Source organism: Rousettus aegyptiacus, unplaced genomic scaffold, assembly GCF_014176215.1.
Source record: "Rousettus aegyptiacus isolate mRouAeg1 unplaced genomic scaffold, mRouAeg1.p scaffold_m13_p_16, whole genome shotgun sequence".
Lineage (NCBI taxonomy): Eukaryota > Metazoa > Chordata > Mammalia > Chiroptera > Pteropodidae > Rousettus > Rousettus aegyptiacus.
In genome coordinates, this window is record NW_023416291.1 from 4,180,433 (window position 1) to 4,201,489 (window position 21,057).

General features: G+C 36.1%; 1 protein-coding gene across 1 annotated transcript in view; it reads left to right on the forward strand.

Annotated features, from left to right (window-relative positions):
• The window catches only part of FAT4 (FAT atypical cadherin 4), a 129,538-nt gene that overhangs the window by 41,541 nt on the left and 66,940 nt on the right, over nt 1–21,057 (forward strand). The window contains exon 2 of the mRNA XM_016160221.2: nt 19,886–20,017. Within this exon, the coding sequence (XP_016015707.2) occupies nt 19,886–20,017 (132 nt within the window). The remainder of the gene's footprint in view (nt 1–19,885; nt 20,018–21,057) is intronic.

Below are 21,057 nucleotides of genomic sequence, written 5' to 3' on the forward strand. Positions count from 1 at the left end.
TGGCAGAGACTGTAGAGAATCTTGAAACGGCCTTTCACCGTGGCAGAAGAGCTTGCACAGATTCAAGTGCAAATCCAGATTTGTAGAGACTGAGTGTGGGTTTGTGGAAGTTAAATGTATGATTAAAAAAGTCGGTTTTTCCAGCAGGACCTAGTGATTATTAAATAACTGGGTATTTTATTCGAATTGCTTGGAGGGAAGCTTCATAGCTTTAGTAGTAAACAATTTATGCCGTTAAAATATGAAAAAGACAAAGAAAAGCAAACTAAAAGGACGTTTTAGAGTAGAATGGGAACTGAGCCAATGAGTCTGACTGGTAGAGTCTTTGGAGGGGAGCCAAATGTCTGTGATATTTCTCTAGTTAGGATATATATATGTGGTATTGGATAAAAAAATGTTAACTCTTTCCATTGAATTTGAGACTTTCCTCATTCTGAAACCCAAACTGAATGCAAATTAAGATTTGTAAGAAGTATGAGTACAAAATAACCACATGCACACATGCCATTTGGCAATGGCTAAGATCTCTCTAAAATGTCAAGATAGGAAAATCTCCAAAACTTTTTTTTTTTGAGGAAAAGAGAAAGTTGGATTCTAGCCAAATGCCTGCTGAGGAATTCTTCTGAGAATTTCTGGAAACTTAACTTTTTAAAGGTAATCAGGTTTCCCATGCTTGCTTGGCCTTAAATGTTACTTGAGTAAATTTAAAGTCTCATCTATTTGTGCGTCATTGTTGTACATCCTTAAGAGTTAGGCGGTCAAGTTTCACTTTGGCGAGATGACAAAAAACATATATATATATATATATATATATATATATATTGTATTTGGCACTATGCAGTCTTAGAATACTTTAAGAACAAATATGCCAGGGGAGTTATATTATGTAGCTTGAATTATATTTTCCATGTATGATATGTATCTCTCCTTTTGTTAGTCAAATCTGTATGTCTTTGGCTTTTCTGTTAAAATAAATACACTTCAGATACCTGATATACATATGCTGTGGTTGGAGGGCGTAAGTGAGATGTGATATCAGGTAAATAATATAAAATCAGCAGATCTCTCATCTAATGTAATAATCTGAATCTTATCAACATGGTGTTTTAAAGAAGAGAGAGCAACTGTCTACAGCCAGGAAGGACCCCAAAGAAAAATGCCTAGGTTTCCTGCAACAATTTGAGAGATTACTGTTCCTTCTATTCATTCATTCATTCTGTTGCTTAATGCAAATGTTGAAAATTTGGCATAGCATTGAGTTTTTGTTTTTGTTTTTCTTACGTGTACAGGTCTGCCATCACCATCCACCCCCAGAACCAAAACTCTGTATCCATTACGCACTAACTCTCCATATCTCCCAACCCTTCCCCTTGGCGATGCCATTCTGCTTTCTGTCTCTATGAATTTCACAACTTTAGGTACCATATATAAGCAGAATCATACCATAGTTTTCTTTTTGTGACTGGTTTATTCACTTTGCATAATATCTTCAGGGTTCATCCATGTTGTAATATATGTCCGAATTTCCTTCCTTTTTAAGGCCGAATAATATTCCATCATATGTATACACACGTTATATTTATGCATGCATCCATCAGTGGGCACGTGGGGCCCTCCCGTCTTTTGCCACTGTGTGCATTGACTTTTAATACATGAATCTTTAATAAATAAGATAAGAAATGTGTCTCTTTTGGGAGGATCAGTTTTGGGAGAGATAGAAGATTAGGCAAATGTGTAAATTGGATAATGATGGATAATGAAGTATTTTATGAATAAAAGTAATCATAATGCTGCGATGGAGAATGAGGCAGGTGTGTGGAGCATACCCTTTAGATAAGGTCATTAGGAAACGCCTCCCTGAGAAGGGAGTCATTCAACCCCTCTGCCTCATCCGGGGAGAATCACGCTCTTTTGTTGGCTCTTATATCCATAGCGTCTCGCGCAGAGACATTCACTGAGTGTTTGTTGACGATGAGAAGAGCACGGGAAGGACAGGGAATAGGTCTTCTCCATGCGAGGGAGCTGTTGCCTCGCCCCAGGGCCGGGTCTCGTCTGCTCCCAAGGTTCCTTTCCCTGCATCTCCCCAGGCCACCTGGGGAAAGTGGGAGGCTCAGGGTTTGAAAGAGGGAAGATAAATAAGTACCGTATTATTAAGGAAAAAAGAACAACAGTTGATCAACAAAAGTAACATCAATAGTAAAGAGACATAACAAAGCGGAGCGCGATAATGCTTTATAAGCGTGAATTGCCATGAAAACATTTTAATAGATATTTTACTTATCTTTAGAGCTACCTGAGATAGTGTGATAGGAATTGTTAACTGCATTTGATGAGTTTGGTCACACAGCTAGCACTGGCTTTAAAAGAGGGGAGGGGGCTTACACATATGATAGGGGTTTATGATTCATGATTTCCCTAATGTTGAGTGTGGAATTTTTTTAAGAATGCAAATCACATTTATTTATATAATAGTAGTGGACTGATTTCAAAGAGTTCTGATATATGCTTGTATCCTTACAAAGGTCCAGTCATTAAGACAATATTATCGTATTTATGTTTATGTATAAGGAAGTAAAAGTTTAGAAAAGTTGTCTTGATCAATACATACACAATAGTAACTAGGAAGATAGAATGCTCTTCATCTAAGATAGAATGCTACTAATCTATGTTCTTATAGATTTCATGTAGTCAAAATATTTTTTTAAATTCTAAACCTCACTTTTAATAATATGTATTGATTTTTCTTTTTAACAAAATGTTAACTTTTTATTATATTGAATTTTGAAATAGACAAAAGAACATAATAGGAATAACCACCATTAATAATCTAGTGTGAATAAACAAACAATTTTTTTCCTAAATGACACAGATTTGAAATGTGCTTTTAAATTTCTGTGAAAGCTAGATGATGGCTTGATTCACACCTGTTGTTTGACTTCATTTTAGTATGATGATAATAATTCCACGGACTGTTCGAATCAGAGTCGCCATGGTGTAGCTTCACGCACGTGAGCGAGTCAGCATGAGCGTTCTCCCTTACTTCCTTTTTTGTCTTGATTTTATCTTAATTGCTCTAACAAGACATGCTTTATCCAAAAGGTGTTTGAGAGATCAGAATGAGGGTCAGATTTCTAAAAATGTTCACAGTTATTACTGTGTGCGTAAAACTAGACCTTCTAAGAAACGAAGCTTTATTTCTGTTACCAGCATCTGTGTGTGTGCGCGCACGTGTGTGTGTGCGTGCATGTTGAATATTTGTGTTGTGTTGCTCACAAGTGGCGCTTCAGCAGAGCACCATTCAGTGTGACTGGTAGTCCTGTCAGTGCTCCCTTAATGAGCGCTAACTGCATGCGCTGGCGATTTAGCAATTTATAAAACCAGTGAAAATAAAGATGGTTCAAATCGTATGTTTGATATTGTACATGTAGCTCTTTTTTTTTTCAATTTTAATGAGAGATAATTGACATACAGCACTATATAAGTTTCAGGTGTACAGCATAATGAGATACATTTACAATATCAAACACATAATATGAAAACCGATCAGCATATTAGCGATAGGCAAAAAAAAAAAAAAAAAGTTTATTAAGTTCCTTCTTCTTGGTGATCCTAAGTTGAAAGTATAACGAGAACATTTTTGCTGGCCATCTCCTTTGTCTTAAAATTTAATGACACAACACTTTGGTGAAGCAGCTAAAGTATTTCTCATGCATGTGTTTCCTTGAGGCAGTTATTACTACAGAAAAGGGAAAAAATAATGAAGATTATATTTTCTATCTTGTTTCACCTGTAGCTCCAATGAGCATTTCCTTGAGTGTTCATCTCACTGAATGGCTGTTTTTATGTCTTCACTCAGAATTTGGCGACCTACTTGGGTGCCCTGGTGAATGAGGTTCCCCGTTGTTTTGGCCTGAAAGTGTGTATTTTACAAATTCTGCCTGGCGATTCTAATTTGTAAACATAGTTTGAAACCATGGCACTAGAAGTATGTAAGCCCTTTTATTTCTCTGCCCTGGGTTCAGTAGTTTTTATTTTCCAATAGATGTCTTTGTAACTTGGCTCAAAAGATTTTTCTGACTTTTGATGCCATCCAGAAAAGCATTTTAAGGAACAACTTAATTACTACTTTTAACCAATCATAAGATTTTATTAACAGGCATATCGATGTGTGATGATTATTAATAATTACTTAGATTTACAGCCACCTGCACACGTTTATATAAAAACCTACTTTGATCATTGTTGTATTTGTGCCTGTATATTTTGGGGGGATTTGGGGGCCTTCATTTATAAATGAGGAAGTCGAAGCGTTGAAAAGGTGGCGGGTGATGGGACAATGGCCTCAGGGCCAGAACACAGGTAACCCAGAGGTGCTTGTGGGCATCTCACCCCACTGATGCAGAACTCGCCTGCAGCAGCATGACCTCTGCCAGATCCAGCTATTGCTATTAATTTGAATTCTATGGGGCATGCAATTAATTTGCAATGTTTATTGGTTCCTCATTTGTATAAGAATGATACATTTACAAAATGTTTACTAAGTTTATATTTTTCATATTTAAGATCATACCGTTTCCACTGCAAATTTTGTTATTCTTCCCCTACCCCTATGTTTTCTTACCTAACAATGAATATTGTTTCTGAAACTAGGGTCGAAACAAGTTATTTTGGGTTTTTCTAAGATTTCCTTAAGTCTCTAGAAACTCTTAAATATATTTATTTTATGAATATTAATGAACACATACTCAAGTGGTTATTTATTTTTTGTTACATATGTCCTGAATAATCATGCACATTTAAAAAGCCAAGTTATTAACCCATTAAGCTTTTAAAATTTTGGATTTTTTATAGGTAAATTTTGCTTTTCCAGAGCACTGAACCTCTAAGAATTAAAATCTACTCTAATCATAAATGAACAGATTCCAAAATGTTGGGAAACACTCAGCAAAAAAATCTAAATTAGGATGTTTTACTTGATTTTACTATTACCTAAGCAAATAGAAAAAAATAAGTTAATGTTTTAAAAATATGCATTAGAAGTAGAGAAAACCTCATTCATTTATTCACAAAACCATTATTTCTGGTAGGAAACCGAGTGCAAATTCTCTGTTGTTCCTTTAATAAACAGTTTGCTCTTGCAGAAAACCTGGAGGAACACGGCAGGTGGGCCTGGGGTCCTAACGACTAATGGGACATGCAGAGCCAGACACAGTCGCCCCTCTGCTCAAATCTTACAATTTATAAGATTTCCTAGACGTGGGCATAGGTGTTACCAGACAATAAGTATGCCAGCCCCGCCCCACACAGCCTTGCGGCAGGAGTTAGCTGTGTTACTGGTTGTATAGATTGTCCTGATCGGACATATGGACCAATGCATTTCAGAATGTAGTCTTTTTCAACCTAAACCGTCTGCAGCAAAATGTCATCGTTAAGAGCCCAATATAAAGGGCTCTTTAAGAATGTCAGAACGTGAGGTAGATGAGGTCAGAAAATATGGTTTTGTTCATTATTATATGTCGGCCACTTAGAATATTGTATATTAGACCCTAAGTAAATTTTTGTTGGATAAATTAATGAAATATAATTACAGAGGCATAGTTGTTGCTCATAAAGCTAATAATATTTGACAGATCAGCCATTTTTAATATAAAAATGAGCTGTGATTTAATGTTATTTGCCAAGATGAGTACTGGGGTCAGAAGCTTTGTTCCTTTTCACAGATGAGTCATAAACTAATTTGAAAATCATAAACAATCTCAAATTAGGTCCCCAAATGGACAATTTTTAACTGTAAAGAGTTTCCTTTTAATAAAATAATAATTGTGTTATTTTAGATTCTTGCCTTCAGTAATTTTATTCATATCTTCTAGTTTTTGGATTTGTAAGCTTATTTTTTTTCATTTGACCAAGTAAATATTTATCATCATTCCGCCAAACCAAACTGTGCAATGCAATTTCTCTACATTTAACAACATTCAAAACACTACTCAATAAACTAAGAGAAAAATTCCAGATTCATTACTCGCCATTGTGCTAAATATAACTTAGATTACTTTCTCAGTTGCTACTGTGAATATTTTAAATATGGAGGTAAACCGAACTGAGAATAAATTTTTCTAAAAGGTAGTTCCTTTGGCTGTGAAGTAACCAGGAACTATCTCCTCTATTATAAAATGTTTATGAACATTGCTTGATTTGCAACTTCACTGGTTGTATCGAGAGTCCATTGTGTACAAATAACAATACATCTTGTGAAGAAGAACTGTATCTACACAAGGTTCAACAGAAACCCTTGATTAAGTGAAGTGTGTGAACCGGTTAGAGGCTCCGTTCCATTTCTTTGAATTTGTGGTTATGTGGAAACATAAAGCTTTAGTTTTGACAAAGAATACACTTAAAAAAAAATTAGACTTTTTTATTGATATGATTAAAAATATGTTAAAGAGAATGAAAAACATTAATATGCTAATAAGCTAACTTTTGAAGAGTGAAAGTAATAAATTATAGAATTCTAAAAGAAACACATTGATATTTTCTAGTATATAAATTGTATGTACTTAATATTTCTCTTCACATTTTGAACTTATTTCATACTCGTTATATTTTAAAGAACCAAATTTCTAACTTGTATTCCCCATGCTTTTAAGAAGTTTACTCAGGGAAATTAGGTAGGTAAGGAGGATTATCTACTAAAAAAATAGAAATTGAAAGAAGTAAACTTTGGCTGTTTTGAGTACTATTAATAACACTGAAATAATATTAACCTGACAAAGTCAAGTAATTTTCGTCACAATGAATAGTTTCTGTTGTGTTTTTTTTTTTTTTTCAAAAAACACATTTAAAGATAAGGGCCTTTCAAATGTACATTTTTTTCATAAAAGGAATTTTGTGTGAAAATTTGCAATGTTTTTTCACATATAATATATAGAATATTAAAAATTGTTCTCAATAAAACGTGCCGATAATGCTTAATCACTTTTTAGTATTACTAAAAATGTTAATGAAGATGATTAAAACTGTAGTTTAGTCTCTTATTAAAAACTATTCTCTGATTAACTGAACAAACAATCACAGGCTTGAATCTAAATATAACCACTAGAGGAAGGGTATTGATTTCCTGTAACATTTATTAACATATGCAGACTGTGAGAATTCTATTAGTCTAGACAGAATTGCAATGTTTCTTTCGTCTTCCTTATTAGTTTTGACAGATTTGAAGTGCTTGCAATTCTGGTTCCAATGAACCCCTTACTCAGCAATAGTTTAATTTTTGTATACTTATTAGGTGTTTAAAAAATATAGTAGTTTCTTAAATAGAAGTGTGGAAAAAAAAACTAGTAGTAGAATATTATATGAAACATTTTTCTTTCTTTATGGTTTCAGTGAAGAGATTACATCTTTGAAAATAGGTATATTTTCAAATTTTTATTTAAAAAATAAAATCAAAGCATACATTGACATCATCCTACCCATAGTTACATAGTCATGAATTGAGGCGTGAGAGCGGATTGGACAAAATAATCAAGCCATGCTATTTTATGTAGACGGTTAGTCATAGTCCCTAAGTTACGATTGGCATGTGTTTTTCATTATTCTTTAGTCTTATATAATAAATTTCGTAAGTATACAGATGTTCCGTCATATTTTGCACAATTTATTCTTTCTATGGGGAGAATAACTTTATGTAGCAGTTCATAGATTTCTTGAAAATGAAATATTTTTTTAAAAGTTGTTAAGTTTCTTTTGATACTGTTATTTCACTAAAAAACTTTGGTACTTCGTCTTTGACAATGAGAAAAAGTAGGCAAGTAGCGTTCCATACTGAAACATCTTTTTAAAGAACATTTATTTTGTCATTCGTTTCTTATTTTTGACATTTTAGAAATGTTTCTCTTATTTATTTTACTTTGGTCACCATTGAGGGTCATTCTTAGGACTTCCGTTACTCGATGTTATCGTCATAGCTGATGGTTCATCCCACTCACGTCCTCCGCTCTTAATTTTGCACAGAATCACCATTCTCTTCATTGTGTGCATGTAACAGCAAAATGTGCTACTGCGATGAACATATTGGCTTTTAGGTCATTGAATAAACATATGTTAAGTGCCTCTTGGAGGCTCAGAGGAGAAACTGCCTTTCCGATTTCATTGAAATAGGGTTTCTAAATCAAATTATAGTGCGCTGCAAATTTCTGTTTTGACAATGAGTTCTAGATTTTCAGAGCATATAGTTTACATTTTACATCAGATAAAAACTGTATTTCAGTTTATGAATGAGCTAATACTGTTACATAGAAATGAAAATTGTTATCGTTTTGAAGTTTAAAAAAATCCACAAAACTCTAAAATGAGACTTTAATCTCACAGCTTGAGATGGTTTTTAAAAATATATAAGGAAACAAAAGTAATATACTAATAAGCAACTAAAACAGCTGTAAGTCAAAACTGTGCCCTGCGTATCAAGTACTAGACATTTCCTCCGCATTGGAGACTAATGTGCAAAGGTGAAATGGGGCAGAGGCGCTGGTCCGGTTCGCAGTGATTCCTCAAGGAAAGTCTGGCCAAGCCTCACATGGGCGTGAAAAAGCTGCCGAAGATAGTCTGCTTACTCATGGGGCTGCGTTCTCTTATTATGGTTGTGCAATTAATATTTTCTGTAGTGTTTCCCAGTTTTTCATGATTTTCCGTTCTTAAGAAAGACATTATGTTTGACTCAGCCTGGCAGGACGTGGCCCTCTGGGGTCAGGTGCTCCCACCTCCTTCCCCTGATCTTTGGCATGTGGAAGGGGCGTGAGGAGCTTGAGGGTCACGTCTCGTTGAGTTGTTTCTAAAAAACAGGCATGTGGCATGTTAAGTGAATGAGAATGGAAATTATTACAAAGTAGGAAAATTTATTAATAGTTTCATAGTAATAAAACTTACCTCCCAGTACAAGGCATATCACAGATATCAGTATATAATAACTTTTTTCCTCTTCTTTTTGCCTCTTATTTTAGATCGAACAGTGTTTCATTGCTTAGAACATGAAAATTAAGTAAAATAGTCACTTTGACGCGTATGTTAACAACTTCCACAATAATATTGCATAGTAAAGAGCCACAAAATCTCAAAGGCCTAGAGTGGTACATACTTGCCATTATGCCTCTGTGGGTAGGTTACGGCTGGGCTTGCGTAGGAAGCTCTGCTTCAGGCTACGAGTCTCAAGTTCAGTTATGCCCCCTCGCTCAATGCTTGTTTCCGTCTGGTACTACTGGGCTGGCGGGAACGTGTTCTAGGGACTACGACAGAGGTACAAGAGAGCAGGTGCAGGTCAAGTACAGGTCAAGCCTTTGCTTGTGCTAGACTTGGAAATATCCCATTGGCCAAACAATTTCCTGGATGAGTCCAGGGTCAAGAGGCAGGAAGAGAGGCCCACCATCCCTGCGAGGGGCTGCGAAGTTGCTTACGGGGGAGGGGGGAGGCGGCGAAGAATTGGGGTCCGTGATTCAGCACCCCTCCCGCCCCCACAGCTGGTATCCTTAATGGGAATCAACTACTATTCTATTTTTTGGCAGTCTTAATAGAGCCTTATGTATTTCGTAAAAGCCTGTATCTGCTGGACCAAAACAAAAGTGAAGAAAAAGATCATAGATTATTTTTGTTTATTTTATATGCATTTTCCTTTTGAGATGTGTCTACCACATTCAGATCAACATCTCCTGAGGAGTGTACAATGGGATGTTTCTGCAGAGTGTTTGTTTTGAGGAATAGTATAAAAATTTCCATAAGTTTCATATGCAACCACACATATTTTAATGTGATCTTTTATTCTGCATTTACTTTTGGGTGTCCTTAAGAATCAGTTAAAATACAGAAATTATGCAGTATTGATTTCAGGAAAAGTCGGAGTGGTTACACATGATTGCCTTTGCCTTAGAAGAAAACCTTATTTGGTTCTAATTTGAACAATATTGAAAGCACAACAGAACTAGCTTTTTATTATGTCACCACACATTGAGCGAGTTACGGACAGCATTTTGTTTCACGGACAGAGTTAACTCTGTCTGGTCCGCACTCGCCGCCATGCGTGTCTCTCGGGGCTACTCGCCAAGCCTGCCCGCTCCCTGTGTGCATCTCTTACCGAGTAAGGAACGGGAATCCTAAGGACGTATTCTTCTGACTGCTGGAAGAGTTTTAGTTGTGAGAGATTAATGTAATTGCTTTTGTTTGAGAACTATAATTGGTCACAGTTAACATATATGTAGTTTACATGAGAAATATGTACTGTTTTAAAACTCATTATGTTTATTTTTACTTTGCTTTAAAAAATTAAGCTCAAAAGAATCTAAAATATATATCCACCATTCTTTCGTCATGTTCCAGAATACTTGGAATAAAAACAGTACAAATTTGTGTGAGAAAAATGCACAGATGTCTAAATTTGCCCATTACATAATTTGAATTTAAGGTATAAAGTTTGAAATGAGAAAATATTTTCTAGCCTAAAACTCCAAAAGGATTATTCTAATTCTTATTCTGATTCCCAAAGTAAGTGTTGCTTTCTCAAATATTATCTTTATCTCCTATTCCTTTTGCTAAAGTGTTTTCTGTAAAACAATATAGTAACATAGTGTTTAGGTATATATAAGATATTTTACTGCTCAACTAGGAAAAGGCAATGATTTTTTTTTTAAATTTTTTTTTGTCATTCTAAACAAAAACTATAGCCAAATGCATAGGTTTACTTTCCAATGAACCCTGAACTTCAGTGGAGTCTGCAACGGGCCTGTGTTCTCGAGAATTCCTGGTGCCCTCTTACTTGCAGGAGTGGCTCTGTGTCCTCTTAAGAGGTCACACCTCACCCCGCCAGGCTTCTCTCATATGGCATCATAGGCCTTTTCTCCAGAGTTCAATTTCTCCCTTTTCTTTCAAGATTCCAGTTTGAAAGTTCACTGTTGCTACCACTACCACAGACTCTTGAATTCAGTTGGTTATACATCATGAATAAAGGAATACCTAAACACGCCGTTCAGAGTGTGAGCAGACCTTGCAGACCTGTGCAGTCCAGACATTGCGTCCCTGACATTTAGGATTCCGAAATGTAAACTGTTCTTTGCTAGGGCCTTCTCATAACTAAAATGTGAGTCACTTGTAGACCATAATAGATTTTGGCTCTGTAGCGTGATGAAGCATTCTGGAAGTAGTGAAACACTTCACCCAGAATTCCCAGTGGTGACCCCAAATAGGGAAAGAAGTGAAGAACAAAATGAACGGAAATATGCAGACGCTGGCACCATCCTTCCATGGCAATAGGGCCGTTTGTCGCCGTCGTCAAGAAATAAAAGTGCTGAGGTGTAAAACCATAAACAATAGTGCAAGGAGCGGTTGGGTTTTCCTTTTCCTAATGACTGAATTGAACTCGAAACTGGAATTTTAAAAAGACATCAGATCTGTGTTCCACTAAATGAAATGATGTGGTTAGTTCTTCTACAAAAACAAAACAAAACAAAAAATCAACGATAAAAAGCTAATGTATAATGTTCAACTTTCTGCTGAAATTTAGACCTCCTGCTACGTAATCTCAGTAGATATATATATAGAGAGAGGCATTGACATAAATCTACTAAATAGAGGCTTATTATTGGAAGCCGAAAAGCAGCAAAATGTGTCGATCCTATTGAATTCAATGAAATGCGTTGTATCTGGCTTCATTTGAAGAGAGCATGAGGAGCTATTACCAAATATTTGAAATACAAATTTGATTATTTATTTACCTGGTTTTGCTTTTTCTATTTTGATGCCTTTGTCTAATAAATGTTGATCCTGATTTCCATCTTTAACATTAAGACACAGCAGGTTCCTCTGCCCACACCCCTGCGACACAGTGATTTTGAGTTGTGCCTCTGCGCGGAGCCTGTCACTGCAAAGCAGGCCAGTTTGCCCTCCACACACACCCTGCTCAGGCAGGAAAGGTGGAGGTTTCCTTTTCAGGGTCAAAGGAAGTGACAACTCAGGCACGGGGGCCGGACTGGCCCTGGAGTGGGTTTCAGTCTGGCTAATTTCCTTTCCATTTCAACTCTTCACTTGAGCCTCCGTACAGAAAATTAAGTCGCTGGTCTCAGCAGTTTGTTTCATTCTGACGAAATAAAAATTGTTTTCAGTGTAAGATTAGACTTTTTTTCCTCACTGAATTTTTATAGCACATACACACTGTATACGAGGGTGTCATTTAGCCAAGTGTTATTGGAGTGACATTATAATGACCGTTTAAGGGAAATGCACGTTTGCACGAGCTCAGTTATGCTTTCGGGTTTATTCATGCCTTTCATGGCATTTGTTCAGTGTAGCGCCTTCTGAAATAGTGGTAGGCGTTAATTGGCATTTTCTATACCCATCTTCCAAAGAAATTATTGATAGGTGTGTGCTTATTGCCATGTCGTTAATAGTTTTCTGGCTGTTTTTATATTTCTTCTCTATTTTTTCCTTTTTCTTTTCTTTCTTTGTAATTTGATGGCTTTCTTTAGTGTTATATTTAGATTCCTTTCTTATTTTCTTTTATCTTTATTACTGTTTTGTGTATGTGTGTGATTACCATGCTGTTCACATATAATATCCTATGTATATAACAGTGTCTTTTAAGTTGATAGAACTTAAATTAGAGCACATTTGAAAGCTTTACATTTTTACTCCTCGGCCCTAATGTTTTATGTTTTGGGTGACCCTTTTTATGTCTTAATATTTTGTGTATTCTTTAAGCAATTATTTTATTTTTAATTAATTTTTACTACTTTTTGTCTTTCACCCTTCATACTTGCTTTTTAAGAGGTTGATTCCCTACCTTTATTATTTAGCTTTTCCAGTGTGGTTTTTACTTTCATATGTTTTCTTTTTAATTCCTTTTTTAGCTAGAGACATCTCTTTAACATTTCTTACAAGGCCAGTTTAGTGGTGATTAATTCCTTTACCTTTTGATTATCTGGAAAACTCTTAACCTCTTCTTTAATTCTAAACAACCTTGAAGGCAGAGAGAATTCTTGGTTGGATCTTTTTTTTTTCTTTCAGTACTCTGTCTATACCATGCCACCCCCTACTGATCTGTAAAGTTTCCACTGAAAAATCTGCTGATAGCTTTATGGGGCTTACTTTGTATGTGATAAGTTGGTTTTGTTTTGCTGCTTTTAAGATTCCGTGTTTATTCTTAACTTTTACTATTATTATTATGATATGTCTTGGTCTGAGTCTCTTTGAGTTCATCTGTTATAGAACTCTCTGGGCTTCCTGGACCGGGATATCTGCTTTCTTCCCAAATTAGGGAAGTTTTTCAGCCATTGTTTATTCAAATAATTTTTCTGGCCCTTTCTCTCTGTCTTCTCCCTCTGGGTCTCCTGTCATTCAGATGTTATTCTGCTCGATACTCCAGAGGATCCTTAAGGTATTCTCACTTATTTTTTATTTTATTATTTTATTTTACTTTATTATTTTATTTTATCATATCTTATTTTATTTTATTTATTTTTTATTTTATTTTATTTTATTTTATTTTTTTCATGTTGCTGTTTAGACCGGGTGTTTTCTATTGCTTTGTCTTCCAGCTCACTGATTCACACTTCTGTTTCATCCTTCCTGCTATTGTAACTCCCTTGTGTATTTTTTCTTTTCAGTTCAGTTATAATATCTATTTGGTATTGTCATGTATTTTCTATCTTTGTTGAAGTTTTTACTGTGTTCATTTTTCTCTTGATATCAGTATGCATCTTTACGACCATTACTTTGAATTCTCTACCAAGTAGGTTATCTATCTTTATTTTATTAAAGTCTGTTTTATGGGGATTTGCTTCGTTCTCTGGTTCCCAACATATTTCTTTGTCTCTTCATTTTGCCTGTCTCGCTGTTTGACTGTAGATGTCAGGTGCAGTGGCGACCTCCTCAGTCTTGAAGGAGGGACCTTGGGCAGGAGATATCTCGGGTAGCCCAGAAGCATAACCTCCCCTGTGCACCACAGCCAGGTGCTCAGTCGTCCCTCCTGTGTGCCCGCCGGCCATGATAGGGTCACGGCTACTGCAGAGGGTGGGCAGGGCTCTGGGTTCTCACCCGCCTGGTCACAGCTTGGTCACCGCATTGTGAGGGTGGGGGTGGAGCGCTTTCTCGTCCCAGCATTGGCTCTTAGACTGTGCACTAGGTGGGTGGGGCTTGGGCACTCCTCTGGCCTGATGTGGCTCTGCTCTTGCAGGGGTTGGGGCGGGGCTCTGGCCTCTGATATATAAATTTATTAAAGAAATCAGAGCCACAGAATACAATTATTGAAATAAGTTTTTTTTTTGTTTGTTTTTTGTTTTGTTTTGTTTTTTGCCGAACTGTTAACTAAAAGGTGTATTTAAAAACAATCTTGATGGCGTTATCACATCTTTACCGATAATACTTGTACACTCTAAGCATTATTTTTGGTGCAATGCTTTGTCATTTAGATAATAATTTTGTGATTTAGATAATAGTATTATTTGAGGAATTTAATTTTGGGGTGTTAGTTTCATAAAAATAAAAAGACAATAATGTAAATCATAACATTTTGCCACCAAAAAGAGCACTTCTTGCCTTGATGCATCTTCTTTTACTATTTTAATTTGTGTACTTTATGTCTATCTCACCTATCATTTAGATTCTAGTCATTTTTTAAAATGAATATTATTGTAATTTTTTAAGAAAAAGAAACAGGTTATTTGTGTATGTTTTTGAAGCAATAACTTGGAACAGTATCCACAGAGAATTTAACCATAGTTTCTTTATTTGTGACATATGCTCACCACCTTCCTGTTCCAGTGGCATCGATTAGAAACCCACAGGGGTTATTTTTCCTTAATGTAAATATGAAAGAACTTAAAGGTAAACAAAAATGTGGATAAAATAGTGTCTGTAAAATAGACAACCAATTATTACTAGTTTCTTCAAAAATCAGTTTCCTGTTGCCATCAGATGCATACTTTGTATGAAGATCATTGTCTTCATGCAGAGACTAGAGGCACTGGTCTCAGACATTCGGCTCCTAGCTCTGGCTCACTCCACAGGTTTCTGGAAAAATCAATGAATGAACTAGAGTTAGGCGGCTGACCGTTGTTTTTCTTAGATAAATCACTTGACATTCTGATGCCTTGCTTTGGATTCTCTGTAAAATAAAGGAGATGGACTTGATGGCATTTAAGATTCCTTCTGAAAAGGTTAATACAGCTCCTTGCAAATGAATGGATTGATGAACTTTTGGTCTACTATAAATCCTGTAGTTTCTCAAAAGGAAAAAAAAAGTAGATTGCTTTTCACCTTTATTTATTAAGAATCATTTTATATAGATTGCAGGAAGTTTGTGAATTAAAAATATGTTTAGGTTTTTCTCATCCCGAGTTATTAAGGACCACTTTACTTAGCTTGCAGAGAGGTTATAAATTTAAGATTATGGTTTTAATTGTCCTTGAGATAGTGACCACAGTGCAATTGCGAGTTTATTAATTAGGGGATGAGCTTATACTGGACTTGGCTCTTTTAGTCCATTCTTCTGCCTTGACTATAATGCATTACTTTCATAACGTCAATTTAAGTCAGTGAAATGCCATGTTTTATAGTTATAAGTATGTAATGATTTGATAATTATTGCTTATTAATGATTGCTCATTGATACATAGTTGTATTCTGATTTATTCACTTAAAAAATTAAAAATAAATCCCCAAAATATGTTATTATTCTTGATGCAGTGCAACATAAAAGTGTAGACTACATATTCAAGGAAAAATAAAATAAAATAGGAAAGCATTATACTGATTTAATAGAAACTATTTGCACAAGAAGGTTTTTGGTTTTTAAATATCTGTTTAACTGTTCAGCAAGCCAAATAGCAAGGACTCTGTTCCTTCAGAATAAAAAAGTTTGGTGACAATATTTAAAGCTATATTTTAAATTTAACTTTTATATTTATTAAACTACTAAAAAACAACTCATTTTGAGTTATCTGGTCATCATCTCCCTTAATCACAACTGTATTTTTGTCCCTAAATATAAGCATTCATTCCCCGGGGTTTCATTCCCTGGGGATCAGGTGTCTCAGCCAAGATGGTCGCTAAGTGGCGACAGAAGTGGTGGCAGTGGGTGACACCTGTGGCTCCAGGGTTAAGGGCAGCTGATGCTTTTGTGAGGAATAAACCAGCCACAAAGCTGCCAGCTGCCACTGTGATTGTCGCAGGTGAAACCACACATGCCCCTGAAGGGCCAAAAGTCCAAGCACAAAGGTCAGTGCCCGATAGGCAGGCGTAAGATACGCAAGTGCCTTATCATCACGGTGTAATGCTTCATTCTTCTTTGAGGGTAAATTTTCATAAACTTTCAAAACTGATACCTTGAATACCCCCTGGACTTAGATTATGGAAGCTGTTAGTTGACAGTTTTTATTTAGAATACAGCCACTTGTGAAGAGAAGCTTCCAAATTTACAATGTGATTTTTTTTTTTTTTTTTTGGCAAAGTGAATATTTAAATACAATTATTTTACTTATTTCAGGTCTAAACAAATGTAAAGATAAACGTAAAACACTGTTGGGGCAATGCTAGCAATAAAAGCCTAGCTATGCAGTGGTTTTTGGTTTGTCTTTTAAAAGAATAGAATGAACTTTTCACCTTATATAGTTTTTTTGTTTGTTTGTTTTGTTTTTAGTTTAGGAGTAATATTTTAGACTATTTTAAAAGATCAGAATTTTAAACCACTAGTAGCCATTGTTTATTTTATTTAAAGAGATCTAATTTGTACAGAAAGAAAAGTCTTTAAAGATTATGTCTTAATTTTTGTTTCCCAATATCCTCTTTGAACTTTTAATGTTCGATTCCTGTGTTTTATATGGTAACATTTCAAAACAAAGCATACCAAATCTTCGTCCAGAGAGGGTATAGGAATGGCACAAGGCTCTTAGGTTGGCGGCAGATCCAAGAGTGAGCCAGTCATGCTGAAGACCTGGAATTTTCAGAAGGATGGTACCTGCCAAGGGCAAGACGTAAAGCAGTTCAAAGAATTTTTCATGGTGTGGGGAACAGGCATCCTGAAATCAGGGTGTCGACAGTGTGCTCTCCCAGAGAGGACAGAAAATATTTCTGTTTGTCCATGTTTTTATTACCAAACTTCACTTCTTCCCTGTAAGATGTGGTTACCTGTCTCATTTTCTTCTGTATTTTAAGTGACTCACGTGTGCCTGTTATGTGATAGATAATAAAATACTGAACAAATAAATATGGGAGTCATTGATCACCTCACAAGCCAACAGGGTCCACAGTCTTGGATTCTTGGTAGCCGGAAACATCGCACAAGGCTCAGAGGTGATGGAATTGCAAGATAACATCTACCTGTGCCAATGAGTTCGGGTTTCGTCTTCTGTATAATTTATACCCCAGGCTATTGTGAGAATGTAGAAAAGCCACAATTTTCTGGACTGTCTGAGGATTCGTGGGATAGAGAAGAGAGACTGGACAATTAGGAGATAATATACTGACTTTTCAAAAAAGTGGAATATGAAGTTCTTAACTTTTTGCTTGGCAAGCTGCCATTGATTTTAGGGAAAAGGATAGCCTGACTTATTCAGTGAATGGCCTATGGTATCTGTAATCAAAAATATAACCTTTACATGCATCAGAATACAGTGACATGTTCTAGATCTGTGTTTCTAACTGGTTGTTTAGTTATACATGCATGAGGGACAGTTTTGCACAGCAGTAAAGAATACGTCCTGACTTGCTAGCTCTGTGGCATGGAGCACTTCTGTACCTTTGCTAACTCATTTCTCTAATGGGAAGATAATAGCACTTGTCTCACAGGACTCTTGAGGATTTTCTATGTATATACGGAGGTGTGTATATGTCTATTCACGCATATAACCTAAAACAATGTCTAGCACATGTGCTTTGGCTATTTTGTTATAATTAAAATATAGAAGGCGCTTGCTCAATTCCTGCGTGCACCAGTTACAGTAAGAAATCTTACTGGTAAATCCAACATGTTTCTAGTGTGCGGTACTGTTTTCCAGTGTATCTTTGATGACATATATTTGATTGGTGCCAGTTGCAGAGTTGCTGATTCCTAAATTCATAGTTTTCAGCCTTTTGAAGCACATGTATGCGTGTGCATGTCTCTAAAGGCTCTGCCTACATGAAAGTTTAGTACATGTTCAGATGGACCAGAACTGAACAATGAATTGAATTGGTTTGACTTGGGTCATAGGACCTGGAACTCTGATTATGGAATCTCTTTTCTCAGAGTCTCCCGGGAGCTCCTAGCTCTGTTCTGGCAGCTTGAAAACCAAGATCCATTTTCTATCAAACACTTTCCTCTGTGCTAAGCACTTCTTCTGACATCATCAAAGCTTAGTCTTCATAAAATGCTCGAAGACACTTTAAGATTCCGACTTTAAGATGAGCAGAGAAGGCTGAGCGGTATACGTGCTCCCGTTTGCCCAGCTGTGTGAGCTGCATAGTCAGGGTCTGAGCCCCTGTCTTTCTGTGTCAGTGCCTGCCCAGAGCCCGCCCTGGACCACCCTGGGAGGAAGCTGGACACGCCCCTGTAATGCCACGTAGTTAACGTGGACCTTTTCTTTAAGGAAGTGGTGTAGAGAATGATCCTTGCCCAAACCAGAAGTGGTAGGTTTCTAACCGCTGAGATGGCCTATTGTAGCTCCTCCCTACTTATTTGAACCATTTGCTGTGATCGAAACCCTCAGGGATAACAACTCTTTAGTACTTAATTTTATGTACTGCTCTCTTTTTCCTTTTTATCAATTGCTTATTCATTTATTTGTCCAGTTCCCCTCTGCTTTCCTCTCATTCCTTGTCACAGACTAATGACAGTCCTGCCTATTGCTTTTTCCTTCCCCCCACCGTAAGCCCACCCCACCGCCCCAATCCTGGAAGAGGAGACAACCAGAGTTATTTTGCTCTCTGCCCTCTCTTCATAGTTATCCTCATCACTCTTGGATTTGATGGAGTCTTACAATATAACTATAAATATGACGGTGCGTTCTATGAGAAAGATGTCTCGGTTGCATCCTATGCTAAATGGATAGGGGGATTTTCCTCCGTGACTGAATTTTGTGACCTGTCTGGGGGAACTTGCCGTTTTATCAGCAGCTGGTTCTCCTTTCTTATCAGACATTCAGCTTTTAGCATGTAGCCCATGGTTTGAAGTTATTATTTAGACTTCACAAATCCTTTCTTCCAAACACTTTTTCTTAAGTAGGGAAACAAACAAACAAACAACTCTGCCCAGGATCTTTCAAACAAAGCTGTAATATTTGTGGTCTATATAAACACTGCATCTGAAAGGAATGCTTGTTTAGCTTGTTACGTTAGGAAGTGATGGTAGAAGTGGCAATAGAAAAGTAGATGTATTTTTCTTCTCACACAGGTTGAGAATTAACTTTAAAAGGGGAAATGCTGAGTGTTTCTTAAAACAATGTGAACTTTATTTCCCCCAGACATTAGTTGCCAACGCGTAAATATTTCAAGAAGAAATTTTACACCGTCTCCTCTGTGTCAAGTGACATTTAATGGTTGAATGAAAGCCGGTCCTAAATCTGGGCAGCTCTTCACTGGTGTATAAATCTGGGGATTAAAATGACAGTCGATCAGCGAGTGAACCTTTTCTAATAGAAACTCCAAGGCAACAGCCATTTAAAATCAGTTACTATCAACAGGTCAAACATTTTTGGCTTGAATTTATATTTCTCTATAAAGATTTCACAACTTTCTGTAGGATGTTTTCTGCTGTTTGGATGTTATGTATAAAGGTCCTGGTTCTTTTTGGAAGGCCTAGTTGAGTAGACTCTAGGTAAAGATTTGAGTTGGTAGCTCGAAGACATTCACAGGTGGTTTCTTTCTGTTCTCATAGGTAGAAATCACACTTCAGGACATCAATGACAACCCACCTGTGTTTCCCACGGACATGCTGGATCTCACCGTGGAGGAGAACATTGGAGATGGCTCCAAGATCATGCAGCTGACAGCCATGGATGCTGACGAGGTAACTCAGAGCCTGTCTCTGAATTTTTAAAACCTAGTGTTCCAATGATTTATCACATTTCTAGTATATTGACAACAACTTTTATGACCCAACTAAGATTCAGCATTGTGTGCTATTTTCCTAAGAACATTAATTGTCGAAGTGTGTTATTAAAATATAATAGAGACTATAAAGAGGTATCTTTTCTTTGATCAGCAATTCACAGCTCAGTTAATTGCTGGTTCCATTTTAGATTTCATAGCCATATTATTTTTAATTCACAATACAAAATTTTTTATGCTTTTATTATTCAAGTGTCCTATATTATAGCCTCCAAGGATTTATTTTTATTTGTAATTTTAAACAAATTTAAATTTAAAAATTTTAAGGCTATCTTATAATTTTTAAATTTAATTTGAATTTATATATATATGTAACAAAATATACAATTCACAGTAGCCTTATATATTTTAAGTAAATTACTTTTTCAATTTCATTAGTAAACAGAAATTTCTTGTCTAGTGGTGAATGTGAAATTTTGGAGCACAACTTAGATCGCTGTCATCCGTCTTTATATTTTTAAATTTAGCTGCGTGATCATGCTCCAAATGGCATGGCGACTTATATAATTGATACTTTATTTTTTACCCATGGGGAAAAAACCACCAACAAGCATTGCTTGTTTTCTCCTTCTTGCTAGGCAAAAGATTAGCTGCTGTTCTGGAGTTTCGGACAGATGGGTGACCTCCCCAGACACCACTGTCCCCTTCCCCCTTAAACTAAGCCCAAACCAGATCAGAGAATTCCCTTACCTTGAACTCCACAAGTATCTGAACACTTGATTTCTGGCCTATGAGGAGTATATCCATAAATTCATTTCCTTAACTTTAAAAAGGTAAATTAAAAAAAAAAACAAACTGATTTTTACAGCCAGTTCAGAAATGTAATGACTTAGTTCCTTATAAATTTTTGCCAAAATCTATGGGAAAGGAGACAAAGTAAAGCATAGGCATTTAGATAATTGTAGTATTCCATTAACAAAAATTTGCTATTTTAAATAT